Here is a 22790-nt window from a genome sequence, read left to right on the forward strand (position 1 = left end):
TGGAGGACCAGGAAAATAGGAGCAGGCGCGAAAACGTCCACATAACCGGGTTATCTGAGGAAAGTCCCAGGAAATGTTGCTGATGACCCTTTCTCAAATCTTTGTGCCTATACTGGGAGATGAAAGAGCGGCTACTATCGTTATTGAGAGGGCTCATAGGGCCTTTAGGCCAAAACCAGAACAAAATGAGCCTCCTAGATCCATCATTTGTAGCTATTGAGTTACGTGGACAGAGCCGCGGTTCTATCTCTGGCTCGTGGGACGGGAGACTTCACTTTGGAAGGTTCGGCTCTACATATCTTTCAGGACTTGGCGGCATCCACTCGGCAGAAATGCAGAGCCCAGGAGTCGTGGACAGAGAAGCTTCATGTGTCCCTATTGCTGGCGATATCCCTTTGGTATCGCAATTAATCACACAGGCAAGAAGACTGATTACATCTCCTGCTCCGTCTCCTGCCCCGTCTCCTGCTCCGTCTCCTGCCCCGTCTCCTGCTTCATCTCCTGCACCGTCTCCTGCTCCGTCTCCTGCCCCGTCTCCTGCTTCATCTCCTGCACCGTCTCCCGCTCCGTCTCCTGTACCGTCTCCTGCACCGTCTCCTGCACCGTCTCCTGTCCCGTCTTCTGCTCCGTCTCCTGCCCCGTCTCCTGCACCGTCTCCTGTCCCGTCTTCTGCTCCGTCTCCTGCCCTGTCTCCTGCCCCGTCTCCTGTCCCGTCTCCTGTCCCGTCTCCCGCTCCGTCTCCTGTCCCGTCTCCTGCACCGTCTCCTGCACCGTCTCCTGTCCCGTCTTCTGCTCCGTCTCCTGCCCCGTCTCCTGCACCGTCTCCTGTCCCGTCTTCTGCTCCATCTCCTGCCCTGTCTCCTGCCCCGTCTCCTGTCCCGTCTCCTGTCCCGTCTCCTGCTCCGTCTCCTGTCCCGTCTCCTGCTCCGTCTCCTGTCCCGTCTCCTGCCCCGTCTCCTGCTCTGTCTCCTGCTCTGTCTCCTGCCCCGTCTCCTGTCCCGTCTCCTGCCCCGTCTCCTGCTCCGTCTCCTGCCCCGTCTCCTGCTTCATCTCCTGCACCGTCTCCTGCTCCGTCTCCTGCCCCGTCTCCTGCTTCATCTCCTGCACCGTCTCCCGCTCCGTCTCCTGTACCGTCTCCTGCACCGTCTCCTGCACCGTCTCCTGTCCCGTCTTCTGCTCCGTCTCCTGCCCCGTCTCCTGCACCGTCTCCTGTCCCGTCTTCTGCTCCGTCTCCTGCCCTGTCTCCTGCCCCGTCTCCTGTCCCGTCTCCTGTCCCGTCTCCCGCTCCGTCTCCTGTCCCGTCTCCTGCACCGTCTCCTGCACCGTCTCCTGTCCCGTCTTCTGCTCCGTCTCCTGCCCCGTCTCCTGCACCGTCTCCTGTCCCGTCTTCTGCTCCATCTCCTGCCCTGTCTCCTGCCCCGTCTCCTGTCCCGTCTCCTGCTCCGTCTCCTGTCCCGTCTCCTGCTCCGTCTCCTGTCCCGTCTCCTGCCCCGTCTCCTGCTCTGTCTCCTGCCCCGTCTCCTGTCCCGTCTCCTGCCCCGTCTCCTGCTCCGTCTCCAGCACCGTCTCCTGCTCCGTCTCCTGTCCCATCTCCTGCCCCGTCTCCTGCTCCGTCTCCAGCACCTTCTCCTGCTCCGTCTCCTGCCCCGTCTCCTGCTCCGTCTCCTGCCCCGTCTCCTGCTCCGTCTCCTGCCCCGTCTCCTGCTCCGTCTCCTGTCCTGTCTCCTGTCCTGTCTCTGCCAGTATGTTGGCTGTTTGCTGCCAGGGAACGAGGGTTTGTAGGATCGTTGCCCTGTGTTAGGGCCCTCAGGCTGTGCCCACTAAATGATTGTGTCTGGTAAAATGACAGAAACCCGACAGAACCCATTTGTGTTGCGTCCGGCTCCGTTGCTGTTTGTCGTGTGACAGACCCTGCGTTTCGGTGACCAGAGCTCGGTAACGGGACCGTCAGACCGCGGTGTCCTGTCCTTGGCCCTTTTTTCAATTATGAAATTTGACAGAATCTACAGCTCTCGCTCTGTTCACACTGATATAGAATGTTCTGCGGCTTTTTGTGTGAAGGAAAGTGTCGCTGTGACCCGACGGCTGCGGAGCCCTGGACGGGCGGTGAGCAGCGTGATAACGAGGAGGAGACGGCGCCGCCCGGAGGAGGAGGAGGTCTCCCCCGCCCGCTGCACGGATCCCAGCGCAGCCCCGTCCTCCAGGACCCCGGCACAGAACAGCAGAGAGCTCGCCCGCCGGAGCTGCACCTTCCCGGCGCCCCCACCTCTCCCGAGGAGCTGTCCATTCAGCACCAGCCGCCACTATGAAGCAGCGCCCCGGGCTCTAGCAGCCGCAGCCTCCGGTGAGCGATGCCCTTTAGACTACGACGACATGGGCCAAGGGGACGAGACCGACCGCATCGTGATCAACGTGGGCGGAACGCGGCACCAGACCTACCGCAGCACCCTGCGCACCCTGCCCGGGACCCGGCTGGCATGGCTGGCTGAGCCCGACGCCCACAGCCACTTCGATTACGACCCCCAGGTGGACGAGTTTTTCTTCGATCGCCACCCTGCGGTGTTCGCACACATCCTGAACTACTACCGCACCGGCAAGCTGCACTGCCCGGCCGACGTGTGCGGGCCGCTATACGAGGAAGAGCTGGCCTTCTGGGGCATCGACGAGACCGACGTGGAGCCCTGCTGCTGGATGACCTACCGCCAGCACCGCGACGCCGAGGAAGCCCTGGACAGCTTCGGGGGAGGCCCCGTGGAGACCGGCGCCGACGATGGGGATGACACCGGGGACTCGGGCGACGGGGAGGACGAGCTGGAGATGACCCGGCGCCTGGCGCTCAGCGACTCCCCGGACGGAAAGGCAAGTGGCGGGCTGTGGAGGAGATGGCAGCCGCGGATCTGGGCGCTCTTCGAGGATCCTTACTCGTCTAAATATGCAAGGGTAAGAGCGAGCATCGTGCAACACAATGACACACTGTAACACAATCACACACTGTGCAACACAATCACACACTGTAACACAATCACACACTGTAACACAATCACACACTGTGCAACACAATCACACACTGTAACACAATCACACACTGTAACACAATCACACACTGTAACACAATCACACACTGCAACACAATCACACACTGTAACACAATCACACACTGCAACACAATCACACACTGCGACACAATCACACACTGTACTACAATCACACACTGCGACACAATCACACACTGCGACACAATCACACACTGTGACACAATCACACACTGTAGCACTATCACACACTGCGACACGATAACACACTGTACTACAATCACACACTGCGACGCAATCACACACTGTAACACAATCACACACTGTAACACAATCACACACTGTAACACAATCACACACTGTAACACAATCACACACTGTAACACAATCACACACTGCGACACAATCACACACTGTAACACAATCACACACTAACACAATCACACACTGTAACACAATCACACACTGCGACACAATCACACACTGCGACACAATCACACACTGTAACACAATCACACACTGCGACACAATCACACACTGTAACACAATCACACACTGTAACACAATCACACACTGTGACACAATCACACACTGCAACACAATCACACACTGTAACACAATCACACACTTAAACACAATCACACACTGTAACACAATCACACACTGTGACACAATCACACACTGCGACACAATCACACACTGTAACACAATCACACACTGTAACACAATCAAACACTGTGACACAATCACACACTGCTACACAATTGCACACTGTAACACAATCACACACTGACACAATCACACACTGCGACACAATCACACACTGCGACACAATCACACACTGTAACACAATCACACACTGTAACACAATCACACACTGCAACACAATCACACACTGCGACACAATCACACACTGTGACATAATCACACACTGCAACACAATCACACACTGTAACACAATCACACACTGCGACACAATCACACACTGTAACACAATCACACACTGTGACACAATCACACACTGTAACACAATCACACACTGTGACACAATCACACACTGTAACACAATCACACACTGCAACAAAATCACACACTGTGACATAATCGCACACTGCAACACAATCACACACTGTAACACAATCACACACTGTGACACAATCACACACTGCGACACAATCACACACTGTGACACAATCACACACTGTGACACAATCACACACTGTGACACAATCACACACTGTGACTTAATCACACACTGCAACACAATCACACACTGTAACACAATCACACACCGTAACACAATCACACACTGCAACACAATCACACACTGTAACACAATCACACACTGTAACACAATCACACACTGCGACACAATCACACACTGTAACACAATCACACACTGACACAATCACACACTGTAACACAATCACACACTGCGACACAATCACACACTGCGACACAATCACACACTGTAACACAATCACACACTGCGACATAATCACACACTGTAACACAATCACACACTGTAACACAATCACACACTGTAACACAATCACACACTGCAACACAATCACACACTGCGACACAATCACACACTGTAACACAATCACACACTGTAACACAATCAAACACTGTGACACAATCACACACTGCGACACAATTGCACACTGTAACACAATCACACACTGTGACAAAATCACACACTGCGACAAAATCACACACTGCGACACAATCACACACTGTAACACAATCACACACTGTAACACAATCACACACTGCAACACAATCACACACTGTGACATAATCACACACTGCAACACAATCACACACTGTAACACAATCACACACTGTGACACAATCACACACTGCGACACAATCACACACTGCGACACAATCACACACTGTGACACAATCACACACTGTAACACAATCACACACTGCAACACAATCACACACTGCGACACAATCACACACTGTAACACAATCACACACTGCGACACAATCACACACTGTAACACAATCACACACTGTAACACAATCACACACTGTGACACTATCACACACTGCAACACAATCACACACTGTAACACAATCACACACTGCAACACAATCACACACTGTAACACAATCACACACTGTAACACAATCACACACTGTAACACAATCACACACTGCGACACAATCACACACTGCGACACAATCACACACTGTGCAACACAATCACACACTGTAACACAATCACACACTGTAACACAATCACACACTGCGACACAATCACACACTGTAACACAATCACACACTGTAACACAATCCCACACTGTGACACAATCACACACTGTAACTCAATCACACACTGCAACACAATCACACACTGCGACACAATCACACACTGTAACACAATCACACACTGTGACACAATCACACACTGCAACACAATCACACACTGTAACACAATCACACACTGACACAATCACACACTGCGACACAATCACACACTGCGACACAATCACACACTGTGACACAATCACACACTGTAACACAATCACACACTGCAACACAATCACACACTGCGACACAATCACACACTGTGACATAATCACACACTGCAACACAATCACACACTGTAACACAATCACACACTGTGACACAATCACACTGCGACACAATCACACACTGTAACACAATCACACACTGTGACACAATCACACACTGTAACACAATCACACACTGTGACACAATCACACACTGTAACACAATTACACACTGTGACACAATCACACACTGTAACACAATCACACACTGCAACACAATCACACACTGCGACACAATCACACACTGTAACACAATCACACACTGTAACACAATCACACACTGTGACACAATCACACACTGCAACACAATCACACACTGTAACACAATCACACACTGCAACACAATCACACACTGTAACACAATCACACACTGTAACACAATCACACACTGCGACACAATCACACACTGTAACACAATCACACACTGTGACACAATCACACACTGTGCAACACAATCACACACTGTAACACAATCACACACTGTAACACAATCACACACTGCGACACAATCACACATTGTAACACAATCACACACTGCAACACAATCACACACTGCAACACAATCACACACTGCGACACAATCACACACTGTGACACAATCACACACTGTAACACAATCACACACTGCAACACAATCACACACTGCGACACAATCACACACTGTAACACAATCAAACACTGTGACACAATCACACACTGCAACACAATCACACACTGTAACACAATCACACACTGACACAATCACACACTGCGACACAATCACACACTGCGACACAATCACACACTGTGACACAATCACACACTGTAACACAATCACACACTGCAACACAATCACACACTGCGACACAATCACACTGTGACATAATCACACACTGCAACACAATCACACACTGTAACACAATCACACACTGTGACACAATCACACACTGCGACACAATCACACACTGTAACACAATCACACACTGTGACACAATCACACACTGTAACACAATCACAAACTGTAACACAATCACACACTGTGACACAATCACACACTGTAACACAATCACACACTGCAACACAATCACACACTGCGACACAATCACACACTGTAACACAATCACACACTGCGACACAATCACACACTAACACAATCACACACTGTAACACAATCACACACTGACACAATCACACACTGTAACACAATCACACACTGCGACACAATCACACACTGTAACACAATCACACACTGTGACACAATCACACACTGCAACACAATCACACACTGTAACACAATCACACACTGTAACACAATCAAACACTGTGACACAATCACACACTGCTACACAATTGCACACTGTAACACAATCACACACTGACACAATCACACACTGCGACACAATCACACACTGCGACACAATCACACACTGTAACACAATCACACACTGTAACACAATCACACACTGCAACACAATCACACACTGCGACACAATCACACACTGTGACATAATCACACACTGCAACACAATCACACACTGTAACACAATCACACACTGTGACACAATCACACACTGCGACACAATCACACACTGCGACACAATCACACACTGTAACACAATCACACACTGTGACACAATCACACACTGTAACACAATCACACACTGTGACACAATCACACACTGTAACAAAATCACACACTGTGACATAATCGCACACTGCAACACAATCACACACTGTAACACAATCACACACTGTGACACAATCACACACTGCGACACAATCATACACTGTGACACAATCACACACTGCGACACAATCACACACTGTAACACAATCACACACTGTAACACAATCACACACTGACACAATCACACACTGCAACACAATCACACACTGTAACACAATCACACACTGTAACACAATCACACACTGTAACACAATCACACACTGCGACACAATCACACACTGTGACACAATCACACACTGTGACTTAATCACACACTGCAACACAATCACACACCGTAACACAATCACACACCGTAACACAATCACACACTGCAACACAATCACACACTGTAACACAATCACACACTGTAACACAATCACACACTGCGACACAATCACACACTGTAACACAATCACACACTGCGACACAATCACACACTGTAACACAATCACACACTGCGACACAATCACACACTGTAACACAATCACACACTGTAACACAATCACACACTGTAACACAATCACACACTGCGACACAATCACACACTGTAACACAATCAAACACTGTGACACAATCACACACTGCAACACAATCACACACTGTAACACAATCACACACTGACACAATCACACACTGCGACACAATCACACACTGCGACACAATCACACACTGTGACACAATCACACACTGTAACACAATCACACACTGCAACACAATCACACACTGCGACATAATCACACTGTGACATAATCACACACTGCAACACAATCACATACTGTGACACAATCACACACTGTAACACAATCACACACTGCAACACAATCACACACTGCGACACAATCACACACTGCGACACAATCACACACTAACACAATCACACACTGTAACACAATCACACACTGACACAATCACACACTGTAACACAATCACACACTGCGACACAATCACACACTGTAACACAATCACACACTGTGACACAATCACACACTGCAACACAATCACACACTGTAACACAATCACACACTGTAACACAATCACACTGCAACACAATCACACACTGTAACACAATCACACACTGTAACACAATCACACACTGCGACACAATCACACACTGTAACACAATCACACACTGTAACACAATCACACACTGTGACACAATCACACACTGTAACACAATTACACACTGCGACACAATCACACACTGCGACACAATCACACACTGTAACACAATCACACACTGACACAATCACACACTGTAACACAATCACACACTGCGACACAATCACACACTGTGACACAATCACACACTGCGACACAATCACACACTGCGACACAATCACACACTGTAACACAATCACACACTGTAACACAATCACACACTGTGACACAATCACACACTGCGACACAATCACACACTGTAACACAATCACACACTGTGACACAATCACACACTGTAACACAATCACACACTGTGACACAATCACACACTGTAACACAATCACACACTGTACTACAATCACACACTGTAACACAATCACACACTCCGCTCCTCCCACGACTCCGCTCCCTCCACGACTCCGCTCCTCCCACTGTAACACAATCACACACTGTACTACAATCACACACTGCGACACAATCACACGCTGCGACACAATCACACACTGCAACACAATCACACACTGCAACACAATCACACACTGTAACACAATCACACACTGTAACACAATCACACACTGCAACACAATCACACACTGCAACACAATCACACACTGTAACACAATCTCACACTGCAACACAATCACACACTGCGACACAATCACACACTGTACTACAATCACACACTGCGACACAATCACACACTGCGACACAATCGCACACTGTGACACAATCACACACTGTAGCACTATCACACACTGCGACACGATCACACACTGTACTACAATCACACACTGCGACGCAATCACACACTGTAACACAATCTCACACTGCGACACAATCACACACTGTAACACAATCACACACTGCAACACAATCGCACACTGTAACACAATCACACACTGCGACACAATCATACACTGCGACACAATCACACACTGTAACACAATCACACACTGTGACACAATCACACACTGTAACACAATCACACACTGTGACATAATCACACATTGTAACACAATCACACACTGCAACACAATCACACACTGCGACACAATCACACACTGTACTACAATCACACACTGCGACACAATCACACACTGCGACACAATCACACACTGTGACACAATCACACACTGTAACACAATCACACACTGCAACACAATCACACACTGTAACATAATCACACACTGCGACACAATCACACACTGTAACACAATCACAACGTCTCCCCCAGCACAGCAACGTCCCCCCCACCCAGGACAGCAACGTCCCCCCCCAGGACAGCAACGTCCCCCCCCAAGACAGCAACGTCCCCCCCAGGACATCAACGCCCCCCCCTAGGACAGCAATGTCCCCCCCAGGACAGCAACGCCCCCCCCAGGACAGCAACGTCGCCCCCAGGACAGCAACGTCCTTCCTAGGACAGCAACGCCCCGCCCCCAGGAGAGCAACGTCCCCCCCCCCCAGGACAGCAACGTCTCCCCAGGACAGCAACGTCTACCCAAGGACAGCAACGTCCCCCCCCAGGACAGCAACGTCCCCCCCCAGGACAGCAACGTCTCGCCCAGGACAGCAACGCCCCCCCCCAGGACAGCAACGTCCCCCCCCCCTGGACAGCAACGTCCCCCCAGGACAGCAACGCCCCCCCCAGGACAGCAGCGTCCCCCCCAGGACAGCAACGTCACCCCCGGGACAGCAACGTCCCCCCCCAGGAAAGCAACGTCCCCCCCAGGACAGCAACGTCCCCCCCCAGGACAGCAACGTCTCCCCCAGGACAGCAATGCCCCCCCCAGGACAGCAGCGTCCCCCCCAGGACAGCAACGTCACCCCCGGGACAGCAACGTCCCCCCCCAGGACAGCAACGTCCCCCCCAGGACAGCAACGTCCCCCCACCCCCAGGACAGCAACGTCCCCCCCCAGGACAGCAACGTCCCCCCAGGACAGCAACGTCCCCCCACCCCCAGGACAGCAACGCCCCCCCACCCAGGACAGCAACGTCCCCCCCCAGGACAGCAACGTCCCCCCAGGACAGCAAAGCCCCCCCCCCCCCCCCCAGGACAGCAGCGTCCCCCCCCCAGGACATGGATAATTCTTAAACTGGGGGAGCGCAGAGGTCACAGGCCGGTATCTACCCTGAACCATACACAGCGACATATGTATTTATACATCCTGCAGATTATTACACCACTGACCTCTCTACAGATCTGCAGAACATCGCTCCTCCACCTCCTGACAGATACATAGTGATAAATCCTGCAGATTATTACACCACTGACCTCTCTACAGATCTGCAGAACATCGCTCCTCTACCTCCTGACAGATACATAGTGATATATCCTGCAGATTATTACACCACTGACCTCTCTACAGATCTGCAGAGCATTGCTCCTCTACAGGTACATAGTGATATATCCTGCAGATTATTACACCACTGACCTCTCTACAGATCTGCAGAACATTGCTCCTCTACCTCCTGACAGATACATAGTGATATATCCTGCAGATTATTACACCACTGACCTCTCTACAGATCTGCAGAGCATTGCACCTCTACCTCCTGACAGATACATAGTGATATATCCTGCAGATTATTACACCACTGACCTCTCTACAGATCTGCAGAACATTGCTCCTCTACCTCCTGACAGATACATAGTGATATATCCTGCAGATTATTACACCACTGACCTCTCTAAAGATCTGCAGAGCATTGCTCCTCTACCCCCTGACAGATACATAGTGATATATCCTGAAGATTATTACACCACTGACCTCTCTACAGATCTGCAGAACATTGCTCCTCCACCTCCTGACAGATACATAGTGATATATCCTGCAGATTATTACACCACTGACCTCTCTAGAGGTCTGCAGAGCATTGCTCCTCTACCTCCTGACAGATACATAGTGATATATACTGCAGACTATTACACCACTGACCTCTCTACAGATCTGCAGAACATTGCTCCTCTACCTCCTGATAGATACATAGTGATATATCCTGCAGATTATTACACCACTGACCTCTCTACAGATCTGCAGAGCATTGCTCCTCTACCTCCTGACAGATACATAGTGATATATCCTGCAGATTATTACACCACTGACCTCTCTAGAGATCTGCAGAGCATTGCTCCTCTACCTCCTGACAGATACATAGTGATATATACTGCAGACTATTACACCACTGACCTCTCTAGAGATCTGCAGAGCATTGCTCCTCCACCTCCTGACAGATACATAGTGATATATACTGCAGATTATTACACCACTGACCTCTCTACAGATCTGCAGAACATCGCTCCTCCACCTCCTGACAGATACATAGTGATAAATCCTGCAGATTATTACACCACTGACCTCTCTACAGATCTGCAGAACATTGCTCCTCTACCTCCTGACAGATACATAGTGATATATCCTGCAGATCATTACACCACTGACCTCTCTACAGATCTGCAGAGCATTGCACCTCTACCTCCTGACAGATACATAGTGATATATCCTGCAGATTATTACACCACTGACCTCTCTACAGATCTGCAGAACATTGCTCCTCTACCTCCTGACAGATACATAGTGATATATCCTGCAGATTATTACACCACTGACCTCTCTACAGATCTGCAAAGCATTGCTCCTCTACCTACTGACAGATACATAGTGATATATCCTGAAGATTATTACACCACTGACCTCTCTACAGATCTGCAGAACATTGCTCCTCCACCTCCTGACAGATACATAGTGATATATCCTGCAGATTATTACACCACTGACCTCTCTAGAGGTCTGCAGAGCATTGCTCCTCTACCTCCTGACAGATACATAGTGATATATCCTGCAGATTATTACACCCCTGACCTCTCTACAGATCTGCAGAACATTGCTCCTCCACCTCCTGACAGATACATAGTGATATATCCTGCAGACTATTACACCACTGACCTCTCTAGAGATCTGCAGAGCATTGCTCCTCTACCTCCTGACAGATACATAGTGATATATACTGCAGACTATTACACCACTGACCTCTCTAGAGATCTGCAGAGCATTGCTCCTCCACCTCCTGACAGATACATAGTGATATATACTGCAGATTATTACACCACTGTCCTCTCTACAGATCTGCAGAACATTGCTCCTCTACCTACTGACAGATACAGTGATATATCCTGCAGATTATTACACCACTGACCTCTCTACAGATCTGCAGAACATCGCTCCTCTACCTCCTGACAGATACATAGTGATATATCCTGCAGATTATTACACCACTGACCTCTCTACAGATCTGCAGAACATTGCTCCTCTACCTCCTGACAGATACAGTGATATATCCTTCAGATTATTACACCACTGACCTCTCTACAGATCTGCAGAACATTGCTCCTCTACCTCCTGACAGATACATAGTGATATATCCTGCAGATTATTACACCACTGACCTCTCTACAGATCTGCAGAACATTGCTCCTCCACTTCCTGACAGATACATAGTGATATATCCTGCAGATTATTACACCACTGACCTCTCTACAGATCTGCAGAACATTGCTCCTCCACCTCCTGACAGATACATAGTGATATATCCTGCAGAATATTACACCACTGACCTCTCTAGAGATCTGCAGAACATTGCTCCTCTACCTCCTGACAGATACATAGTGATATATCCTGCAGATCATTACACCACTGACCTCTCTACAGATCTGCAGAGCATTGCTCCTCTACAGGTACATAGTGATATATCCTGCAGATTATTACACCACTGACCTCTCTACAGATCTGCAGAACATCGCTCCTCTACCTCCTGACAGATACATAGTGATATATCCTGCAGATTATTACACCACTGACCTCTCTACAGATCTGCAGAACATTGCTCCTCCACTTCCTGACAAGAACATAGTGATATATCCTGCAGATTATTACACCACTGACCTCTCTACAGATCTGCAGAACATTGCTCTTCTACCTCCTGACAGATACATAGTGATATATCCTGCAGATTATTACACCACTGACCTCTCTACAGATCTGCAGAACATTGCTCCTCTACCTCCTGACAGATACATAGTGATACATCCTGCAGATTATTACACCACTGACCTCTCTACAGATCTGCAGAACATTGCTCCTCTACCCCCTGACAGATACATAGTGATATATCCTGCAGATTATTACACCACTGACCTCTCTACAGATCTGCAGAACATTGCTCCTCTACCTCCTGACAGATACATAGTGATATATCCTGCAGATTATTACACCACTGACCTCTCTACAGATCTGCAGAACATTGCTCCTCTACCTCCTGACAGATACATAGTGATATATCCTGCAGATTATTACACCACTGACCTCTCTACAGATCTGCAGAACATTGCTCCTCTACCTCCTGACAGATACATAGTGATATATCCTGCAGATTATTACACCACTGACCTCTCTACAGATCTGCAGAACATTGCTCCTCCACCTCCTGTCAGATACATAGTGATATATCCTGCAGATTATTACACCACTGACCTCTCTACAGATCTGCAGAACATCGCTCCTCTACCTCCTGACAGATACATAGTGATATATCCTGCAGATTATTACACCACTGACCTCTCTACAGATCTGCAGAACATCGCTCCTCTACCTCCTGACAGATACATAGTGATATATCCTGCAGATTATTACACCACTGACCTCTCTAGAGATCTGCAGAGCATTGCTCCTCCACCTCCTGACAGATACATAGTGATATATCCTGAAGATTATTACACCACGGACCCCTCTAGAGATCTGCAGAGCATCGCTCCTCTACCTCCTGACAGATACATAGTGATATATCCTGCAGGTTATTACACCACTGACCTCTCTACAGATCTGCAGAACATCGCTCCTCCACCTCCTGACATGTACATAGTGATATATCCTGCAGATTATTACACCACTGACCTCTCTACAGATCTGCAGAACATTGCTCCTCTACCTCCTGACAGATACATAGTGATATATCCTGCAGGTTATTACACCACTGACCTCTCTACAGATCTGCAGAACATCGCTCCTCCACCTCCTGACATGTACATAGTGATATATCCTGCAGATTATTACACCACTGACCTCTCTACAGATCTGCAGAACATTGCTCCTCTACCTCCTGACAGATACATAGTGATATATCCTGCAGATTATTACACCACTGACCTCTCTACAGATCTGCAGAACATTGCTCCTCCACTTCCTGACAGATACATAGTGATATATCCTGCAGATTATTACACCACTGACCTCTCTACAGATCTGCAGAACATTGCTCCTCCACCTCCTGACAGATACATAGTGATATATCCTGCAGACTATTACACCACTGACCTCTCTAGAGATCTGCAGAACATTGCTCCTCTACCTCCTGACAGATACATAGTGATATATCCTGCAGATTATTACACCACTGACCTCTACAGATATGCAGAACATTGCTCCTCTACCTCCTGACAGATACATAGTGATATATCCTGCAGATCATTACACCACTGACCTCTCTACAGATCTGCAGAGCATTGCTCCTCTACAGGTACATAGTGATATATCCTGCAGATTATTACACCACTGACCTCTCTACAGATCTGCAGAACATCGCTCCTCTACCTCCTGACAGATACATAGTGATATATCCTGCAGATTATTACACCACTGACCTCTCTACAGATCTGCAGAACATTGCTCCTCCACTTCCTGACAGATACATAGTGATATATCCTGCAGATTATTACACCACTGACCTCTCTACAGATCTGCAGAACATTGCTCCTCTACCTCCTGACAGATACATAGTGATATATCCTGCAGATTATTACACCACTGACCTCTCTACAGATCTGCAGAACATTGCTCCTCTACCTCCTGACAGATACATAGTGATACATCCTGCAGATTATTACACCACTGACCTCTCTACAGATCTGCAGAACATTGCTCCTCTACCCCCTGACAGATACATAGTGATATATCCTGCAGATTATTACACCACTGACCTCTCTACAGATCTGCAGAACATTGCTCCTCTACCTCCTGACAGATACATAGTGATATATCCTGCAGATTATTACACCACTGACCTCTCTACAGATCTGCAGAACATTGCTCCTCTACCTCCTGACAGATACATAGTGATATATCCTGCAGATTATTACACCACTGACCTCTCTACAGATCTGCAGAACATTGCTCCTCTACCTCCTGACAGATACATAGTGATATATCCTGCAGATTATTACACCACTGACCTCTCTACAGATCTGCAGAACATTGCTCCTCCACCTCCTGTCAGATACATAGTGATATATCCTGCAGATTATTACACCACTGACCTCTCTACAGATCTGCAGAACATCGCTCCTCTACCTCCTGACAGATACATAGTGATATATCCTGCAGATTATTACACCACTGACCTCTCTACAGATCTGCAGAACATCGCTCCTCTACCTCCTGACAGATACATAGTGATATATCCTGCAGATTATTACACCACTGACCTCTCTAGAGATCTGCAGAGCATTGCTCCTCCACCTCCTGACAGATACATAGTGATATATCCTGCAGATTATTACACCACTGACCTCTCTACAGATCTGCAGAACATTGCTCTGTCCTCTCTACCTCCTGACAGATACATAGTGATATATCCTGAAGATTATTACACCACGGACCCCTCTAGAGATCTGCAGAGCATCGCTCCTCTACCTCCTGACAGATACATAGTGATATATCCTGCAGGTTATTACACCACTGACCTCTCTACAGATCTGCAGAACATCGCTCCTCCACCTCCTGACATGTACATAGTGATATATCCTGCAGATTATTACACCACTGACCTCTCTACAGATCTGCAGAACATTGCTCCTCCACCTCCTGACAGATACATAGTGATATATCCTGCAGATTATTACACCACTGACCTCTCTAGAGGTCTGCAGAGCATTGCTCCTCTACCTCCTGACAGATACATAGTGATATATACTGCAGACTATTACACCACTGACCTCTCTAGAGATCTGCAGAACATTGCTCCTCTACCTCCTGACAGATACATAGTGATATATCCTGCAGATTATTACACCACTGACCTCTCTACAGATCTGCAGAACATCGCTCCTCTACCTACTGACAGATACATAGTGATATATCCTGCAGATTATTACACCACTGACCTCTCTACAGATCTGCAGAACATTGCTCCTCTACCCCCTGACAGATACATAGTGATATATCCTGCAGATTATTACACCACTGACCTCTCTACAGATCTGCAGAACATCGCTCCTCTACCTCCTGACAGATACATAGTGATATATCCTGCAGATTATTACACCACTGACCTCTCTACAGATCTGCAGAACATTGCTCCTCTACCTCCTGACAGATACATAGTGATATATTCTGCAGATTATTACACCACTGACCTCTCTACAGATCTGCAGAACATTGCTCCTCTACCTCCTGACAGATACATAGTGATATATCCTGCAGATTATTACATCACTGACCTCTCTACTGATCTGCAGAACATTGCTCCTCTACCTCCTGACAGATACATAGTGATATATCCTGCAGATTATTACACCACTGACCTCTCTAGATCTGCAGAACATCGCTCCTCTACCTCCTGACAGATACATAGTGATATATCCTGCAGATTATTACACCACTGACCTCTCTACAGATCTGCAGAACATCGCTCCTCTACCTCCTGACAGATACATAGTGATATATCCTGCAGAGTATTACACCCCTGACCTCTCTACAGATCTGCAGAACATTGCTCCTCTACCTCCTGACAGATACATAGTGATATATCCTGCAGATTATTACACCACTGACCTCTCTACAGATCTGCAGAACATTGCTTCTCCACTTCCTGACAGATACATAGTGATATATCCTGCAGGTTATTACACCACTGACCTCTCTACAGATCTGCAGAACATTGCTCCTCTACCTCCTGACAGATACATAGTGATATCCTGCAGATTATTACACCACGGACCTCTCTACAGATCTGCAGAACATTGCTCCTCTACCTCCTGACCGATACATAGTGATATATCCTGCAGATTATTACACCACTGACCTCTCTACAGATCTGCAGAACATCGCTCCTCCACCTCCTGACAGATACATAGTGATATATACTGCAGACTATTACACCACTGACCTCTCTAGAGATCTGCAGAGCATTGCTCCTCCACCTCCTGACAGATACATAGTGATATATCCTGCAGATTATTACACCACTGACCTCTCTACAGATCTGCAGAACATTGCTCCTCTACCTCCTGTCAGATACATAGTGATATATCCTGCAGATTATTACACCACTGACCTCTCTACAGACCTGCAGAACATTGCTCCTCTACCTCCTGACAGATACATAGTGATATATCCTGCAGACTATTACACCACTGACCTCTCTACAGATCTGCAGAACATTGCTCCTCTACCTCCTGACAGATACATAGTGATATATCCTGCAGATTATTACACCACTGACCTCTCTACAGATCTGCAGAACATTGCTCCTCTACCTCCTGACATATACATAGTGATATATCCTGCAGATTATTACACCACTGACCTCTCTACAGATCTGCAGAACATCACTCCTCTACCTCCTGACAGATACATAGTGATATATCCTGCAGATTATTACACCACTGACCTCTCTAGATCTGCAGAACATCGCTCCTCTACCTCCTGACAGATACATAGTGATATATCCTGCAGATTATTACACCACTGACCTCTCTACAGATCTGCAGAACATCGCTCCTCTACCTCCTGACAGATACATAGTGATATATCCTGCAGAGTATTACACCCCTGACCTCTCTACAGATCTGCAGAACATTGCTCCTCCACCTCCTGTCAGATACATAGTGATATATCCTGCAGATTATTACACCACTGACCTCTCTACAGATCTGCAGAACATTGCTTCTCCACTTCCTGACAGATACATAGTGATATATCCTGCAGGTTATTACACCACTGACCTCTCTACAGATCTGCAGAACATTGCTCCTCTACCTCCTGACAGATACATAGTGATATATCCTGCAGATTATTACACCACTGACCTCTCTACAGATCTGCAGAACATTGCTTCTCCACTTCCTGACAGATACATAGTGATATATCCTGCAGGTTATTACACCACTGACCTCTCTACAGATCTGCAGAACATTGCTCCTCTACCTCCTGACAGATACATAGTGATATCCTGCAGATTATTACACCACGGACCTCTCTACAGATCTGCAGAACATTGCTCCTCTACCTCCTGACCGATACATAGTGATATATCCTGCAGATTATTACACCACTGACCTCTCTACAGATCTGCAGAACATCGCTCCTCCACCTCCTGACAGATACATAGTGATATATACTGCAGACTATTACACCACTGACCTCTCTAGAGATCTGCAGAGCATTGCTCCTCCACCTCCTGACAGATACATAGTGATATATCCTGCAGATTATTACACCACTGACCCCTCTACAGATCTGCAGAACATTGCTCCTCTACCTCCTGTCAGATACATAGTGATATATCCTGCAGATTATTACACCACTGACCTCTCTACAGACCTGCAGAACATTGCTCCTCTACCTCCTGACAGATACATAGTGATATATCCTGCAGACTATTACACCACTGACCTCTCTACAGATCTGCAGAACATTGCTCCTCTACCTCCTGACAGATACATAGTGATATATCCTGCAGATTATTACACCACTGACCTCTCTACAGATCTGCAGAACATTGCTCCTCTACCTCCTGACATATACATAGTGATATATCCTGCAGATTATTACACCACTGACCTCTCTACAGATCTGCAGAACATCACTCCTCTACCTCCTGACAGATACATAGTGATATATCCTGCAGATTATTACACCACTGACCTCTCTACAGATCTGCAGAACATTGCTCCTCTACCTCCTGACAGATACATAGTGATATATCCTGCAGACTATTACACCACTGACCTCTCTACAGATCTGCAGAACATCGCTCCTCTACCTCCTGACAGATACATAGTGATATATCCTGCAGATTATTACACCACTGACCTCTCTACAGATCTGCAGAACATCGCACCTCTACCTCCTGACAGATACATAGTGATATATCCTGCAGATTATTACACCACTGACCTCTCTACAGATCTGCAGAACATCGCACCTCTACCTCCTGACAGATACACAGTGATATATCCTGCAGATTATTACACCACTGACCTCTACAGATCTGCAGAACATTGCTCCTCTACCTCCTGACAGATACATAGTGATATATCCTGCAGATGATTACACCACTGACCACTCTACAGATCTGCAGAGCATCGCTCCTCCACCTCCTGACAGGCATAGTGATATATCCTGCAGATTATTACACCACTGACCTCTCTACAGATCTGCAGAACATTGCTCCTCTACCTCCTGACAGATACATAGTGATATATCCTGCAGGTTATTACACCACTGACCTCTCTACAGATCTGCAGAACATTGCTCCTCTACCTCCTGACAGATACATAGTGATATCCTGCAGATTATTACACCACGGACCTCTCTACAGATCTGCAGAACATTGCTCCTCTACCTCCTGACCGATACATAGTGATATATCCTGCAGATTATTACACCACTGACCTCTCTACAGATCTGCAGAACATCGCTCCTCCACCTCCTGACAGATACATAGTGATATATACTGCAGACTATTACACCACTGACCTCTCTAGAGATCTGCAGAGCATTGCTCCTCCACCTCCTGACAGATACATAGTGATATATCCTGCAGATTATTACACCACTGACCCCTCTACAGATCTGCAGAACATTGCTCCTCTACCTCCTGACAGATACATAGTGATATATCCTGCAGACTATTACACCACTGACCTCTCTACAGATCTGCAGAACATCGCTCCTCCACCTCCTGACAGATACATAGTGATATATACTGCAGACTATTACACCACTGACCTCTCTAGAGATCTGCAGAGCATTGCTCCTCTACCTCCTGACAGATACATAGTGATATATCCTGCAGAGTATTACACCACTGACCTCTCTACAGATCTGCAGAACATTGCTCCTCTACCTCCTGACAGATACATAGTGATATATCCTGCAGACTATTACACCACTGACCTCTCTACAGATCTGCAGAACATTGCTCCTCTACCTCCTGACATATACATAGTGATATATCCTGCAGATTATTACACCACTGACCTCTACAGATCTGCAGAGCATCGCTCCTCTACCTCCTGACAGATACCACTGACCTCTACAGATCTGCAGAGCATCGCTCCTCCACCTCCTGACAGGCATAGTGATATATCCTGCAGATTATTACACCACTGACCTCTCTACAGATCTGCAGAACATCGCTCCTCTACCTCCTGACAGATACATAGTGATATATCCTGCAGATTATTACACCACTGACCTCTCTACAGATCTGCAGAACATCGCTCCTCTACCTCCTGACAGATACATAGTGATATCCTGCAGATTATTACACCACGGACCTCTCTACAGATCTGCAGAACATTGCTCCTCCACCTCCTGACAGATACATAGTGATATATCCTGCAGATTATTACACCACTGACCTCTACAGATCTGCAGAACATTGCTCCTCTACCTCCTGACAGATACATAGTGATATATTCTGAAGATTATTACACCACTGACCTCTACAGATCTGCAGAACATTGCTCCTCTACCTCCTGACAGATACATAGTGATATAGCCTGCAGATTATTACACCACTGACCCCTCTACAGATCTGCAGAACATTGCTCCTCTACCTCCTGACAGATACATAGTGATATATCCTGCAGATTATTACACCACTGACCTCTCTACAGATCTGCAGAACATTGCTCCTCTACCTCCTGACAGATACATAGTGATATATTCTGCAGATTATTACACCACTGACCTCTCTACAGATCTGCAGAACATTGCTCCTCCACCTCCTGACAGATACATAGTGATATATCCTGCAGATTATTACACCACTGACCTCTCTACAGATCTGCAGAACATTGCTCCTCTACCTCCTGACAGATACATAGTGATATATCCTGCAGATTATTACACCACTGACCTCTCTACAGATCTGCAGAACATTGCTCCTCTACCTCCTGACAGGTACATAGTGATATATCCTGCAGATTATTACACCACTGACCTCTCTACAGATCTGCAGAACATCGCTCCTCTACCTCCTGACAGATACATAGTGATATATCCTGCAGATTATTACACCACTGACCTCTCTACAGATCTGCAGAACATTGCTCCTCTACCTCCTGACAGATACATAGTGATATATCCTGCAGATTATTACACCACTGACCTCTCTACAGATCTGCAGAACATCGCTCCTCCACCTCCTGACAGATACATAGTGATATATCCTGCAGATTATTACACCACTGACCTCTCTACAGATCTGCAGAACATTGCACCTCTACCTCCTGACAGATACATAGTGATATATCCTGCAGATTATTACACCACTGACCTCTCTACAGATCTGCAGAACATCGCTCCTCCACCTCCTGACAGATACATAGTGATATATCCTGCAGATTATTACACCACTGACCTCTCTACAGATCTGCAGAACATTGCTCCTCCTCCTCCTGACAGATACATAGTGATATATCCTGCAGATTATTACACCACTGACCTCTCTACAGATCTGCAGAACATCGCTCCTCCACCTCCTGACAGATACATAGTGATATATCCTGCAGATTATTACACCACTGACCTCTCTACAGATCTGCAGAACATTGCTCCTCTACCTCCTGACAGATACATAGTGATATATCCTGCAGATTATTACACCACTGATCTCTCTACAGATCTGCAGAACATTGCTCCTCTACCTCCTGACAGATACATAGTGATATATCCTGCAGATTATTACACCACTGACCTCTCTACAGATCTGCAGAACATTGCTCCTCTACCTCCTGACAGATACATAGTGATATATCCTGCAGATTATTACACCACTGACCTCTCTACAGATCTGCAGAACATTGCTCCTCTACCTCCTGACAGACACATAGTGATATATCCTGCAGATTATTACACCACTGACCTCTCTACAGATCTGCAGAACATTGCTCCTCTACCTCCTGACAGATACATAGTGATATATCCTGCAGATTATTACACCACTGACCTCTCTACAGA

General features: G+C 47.2%; 1 protein-coding gene across 3 annotated transcripts in view; it reads left to right on the forward strand.

Moving 5' to 3' along the window:
- The first annotated feature begins 2131 nt into the window (after positions 1 to 2131).
- Positions 2132 to 22790, forward strand: part of KCNC1 (potassium voltage-gated channel subfamily C member 1) — a 192597-nt gene continuing 171938 nt past the window's right edge. For 2 of the 3 annotated variants that reach the window (XM_075848842.1, XM_075848840.1), the window contains exon 1: positions 2291 to 2940. In XM_075848842.1, the coding sequence (XP_075704957.1) occupies positions 2374 to 2940 (567 nt within the window). In that variant the 5' untranslated portion in view covers positions 2291 to 2373. Of the gene's footprint in view, positions 2941 to 22790 lie in introns of all 3 variants that reach the window. The other variant, XM_075848841.1, reaches the window with a different exon arrangement.

This window comes from Rhinoderma darwinii, unplaced genomic scaffold (genome assembly GCF_050947455.1).
Source record: "Rhinoderma darwinii isolate aRhiDar2 unplaced genomic scaffold, aRhiDar2.hap1 Scaffold_520, whole genome shotgun sequence".
NCBI classification, from domain to species: Eukaryota; Metazoa; Chordata; class Amphibia; order Anura; family Rhinodermatidae; genus Rhinoderma; species Rhinoderma darwinii.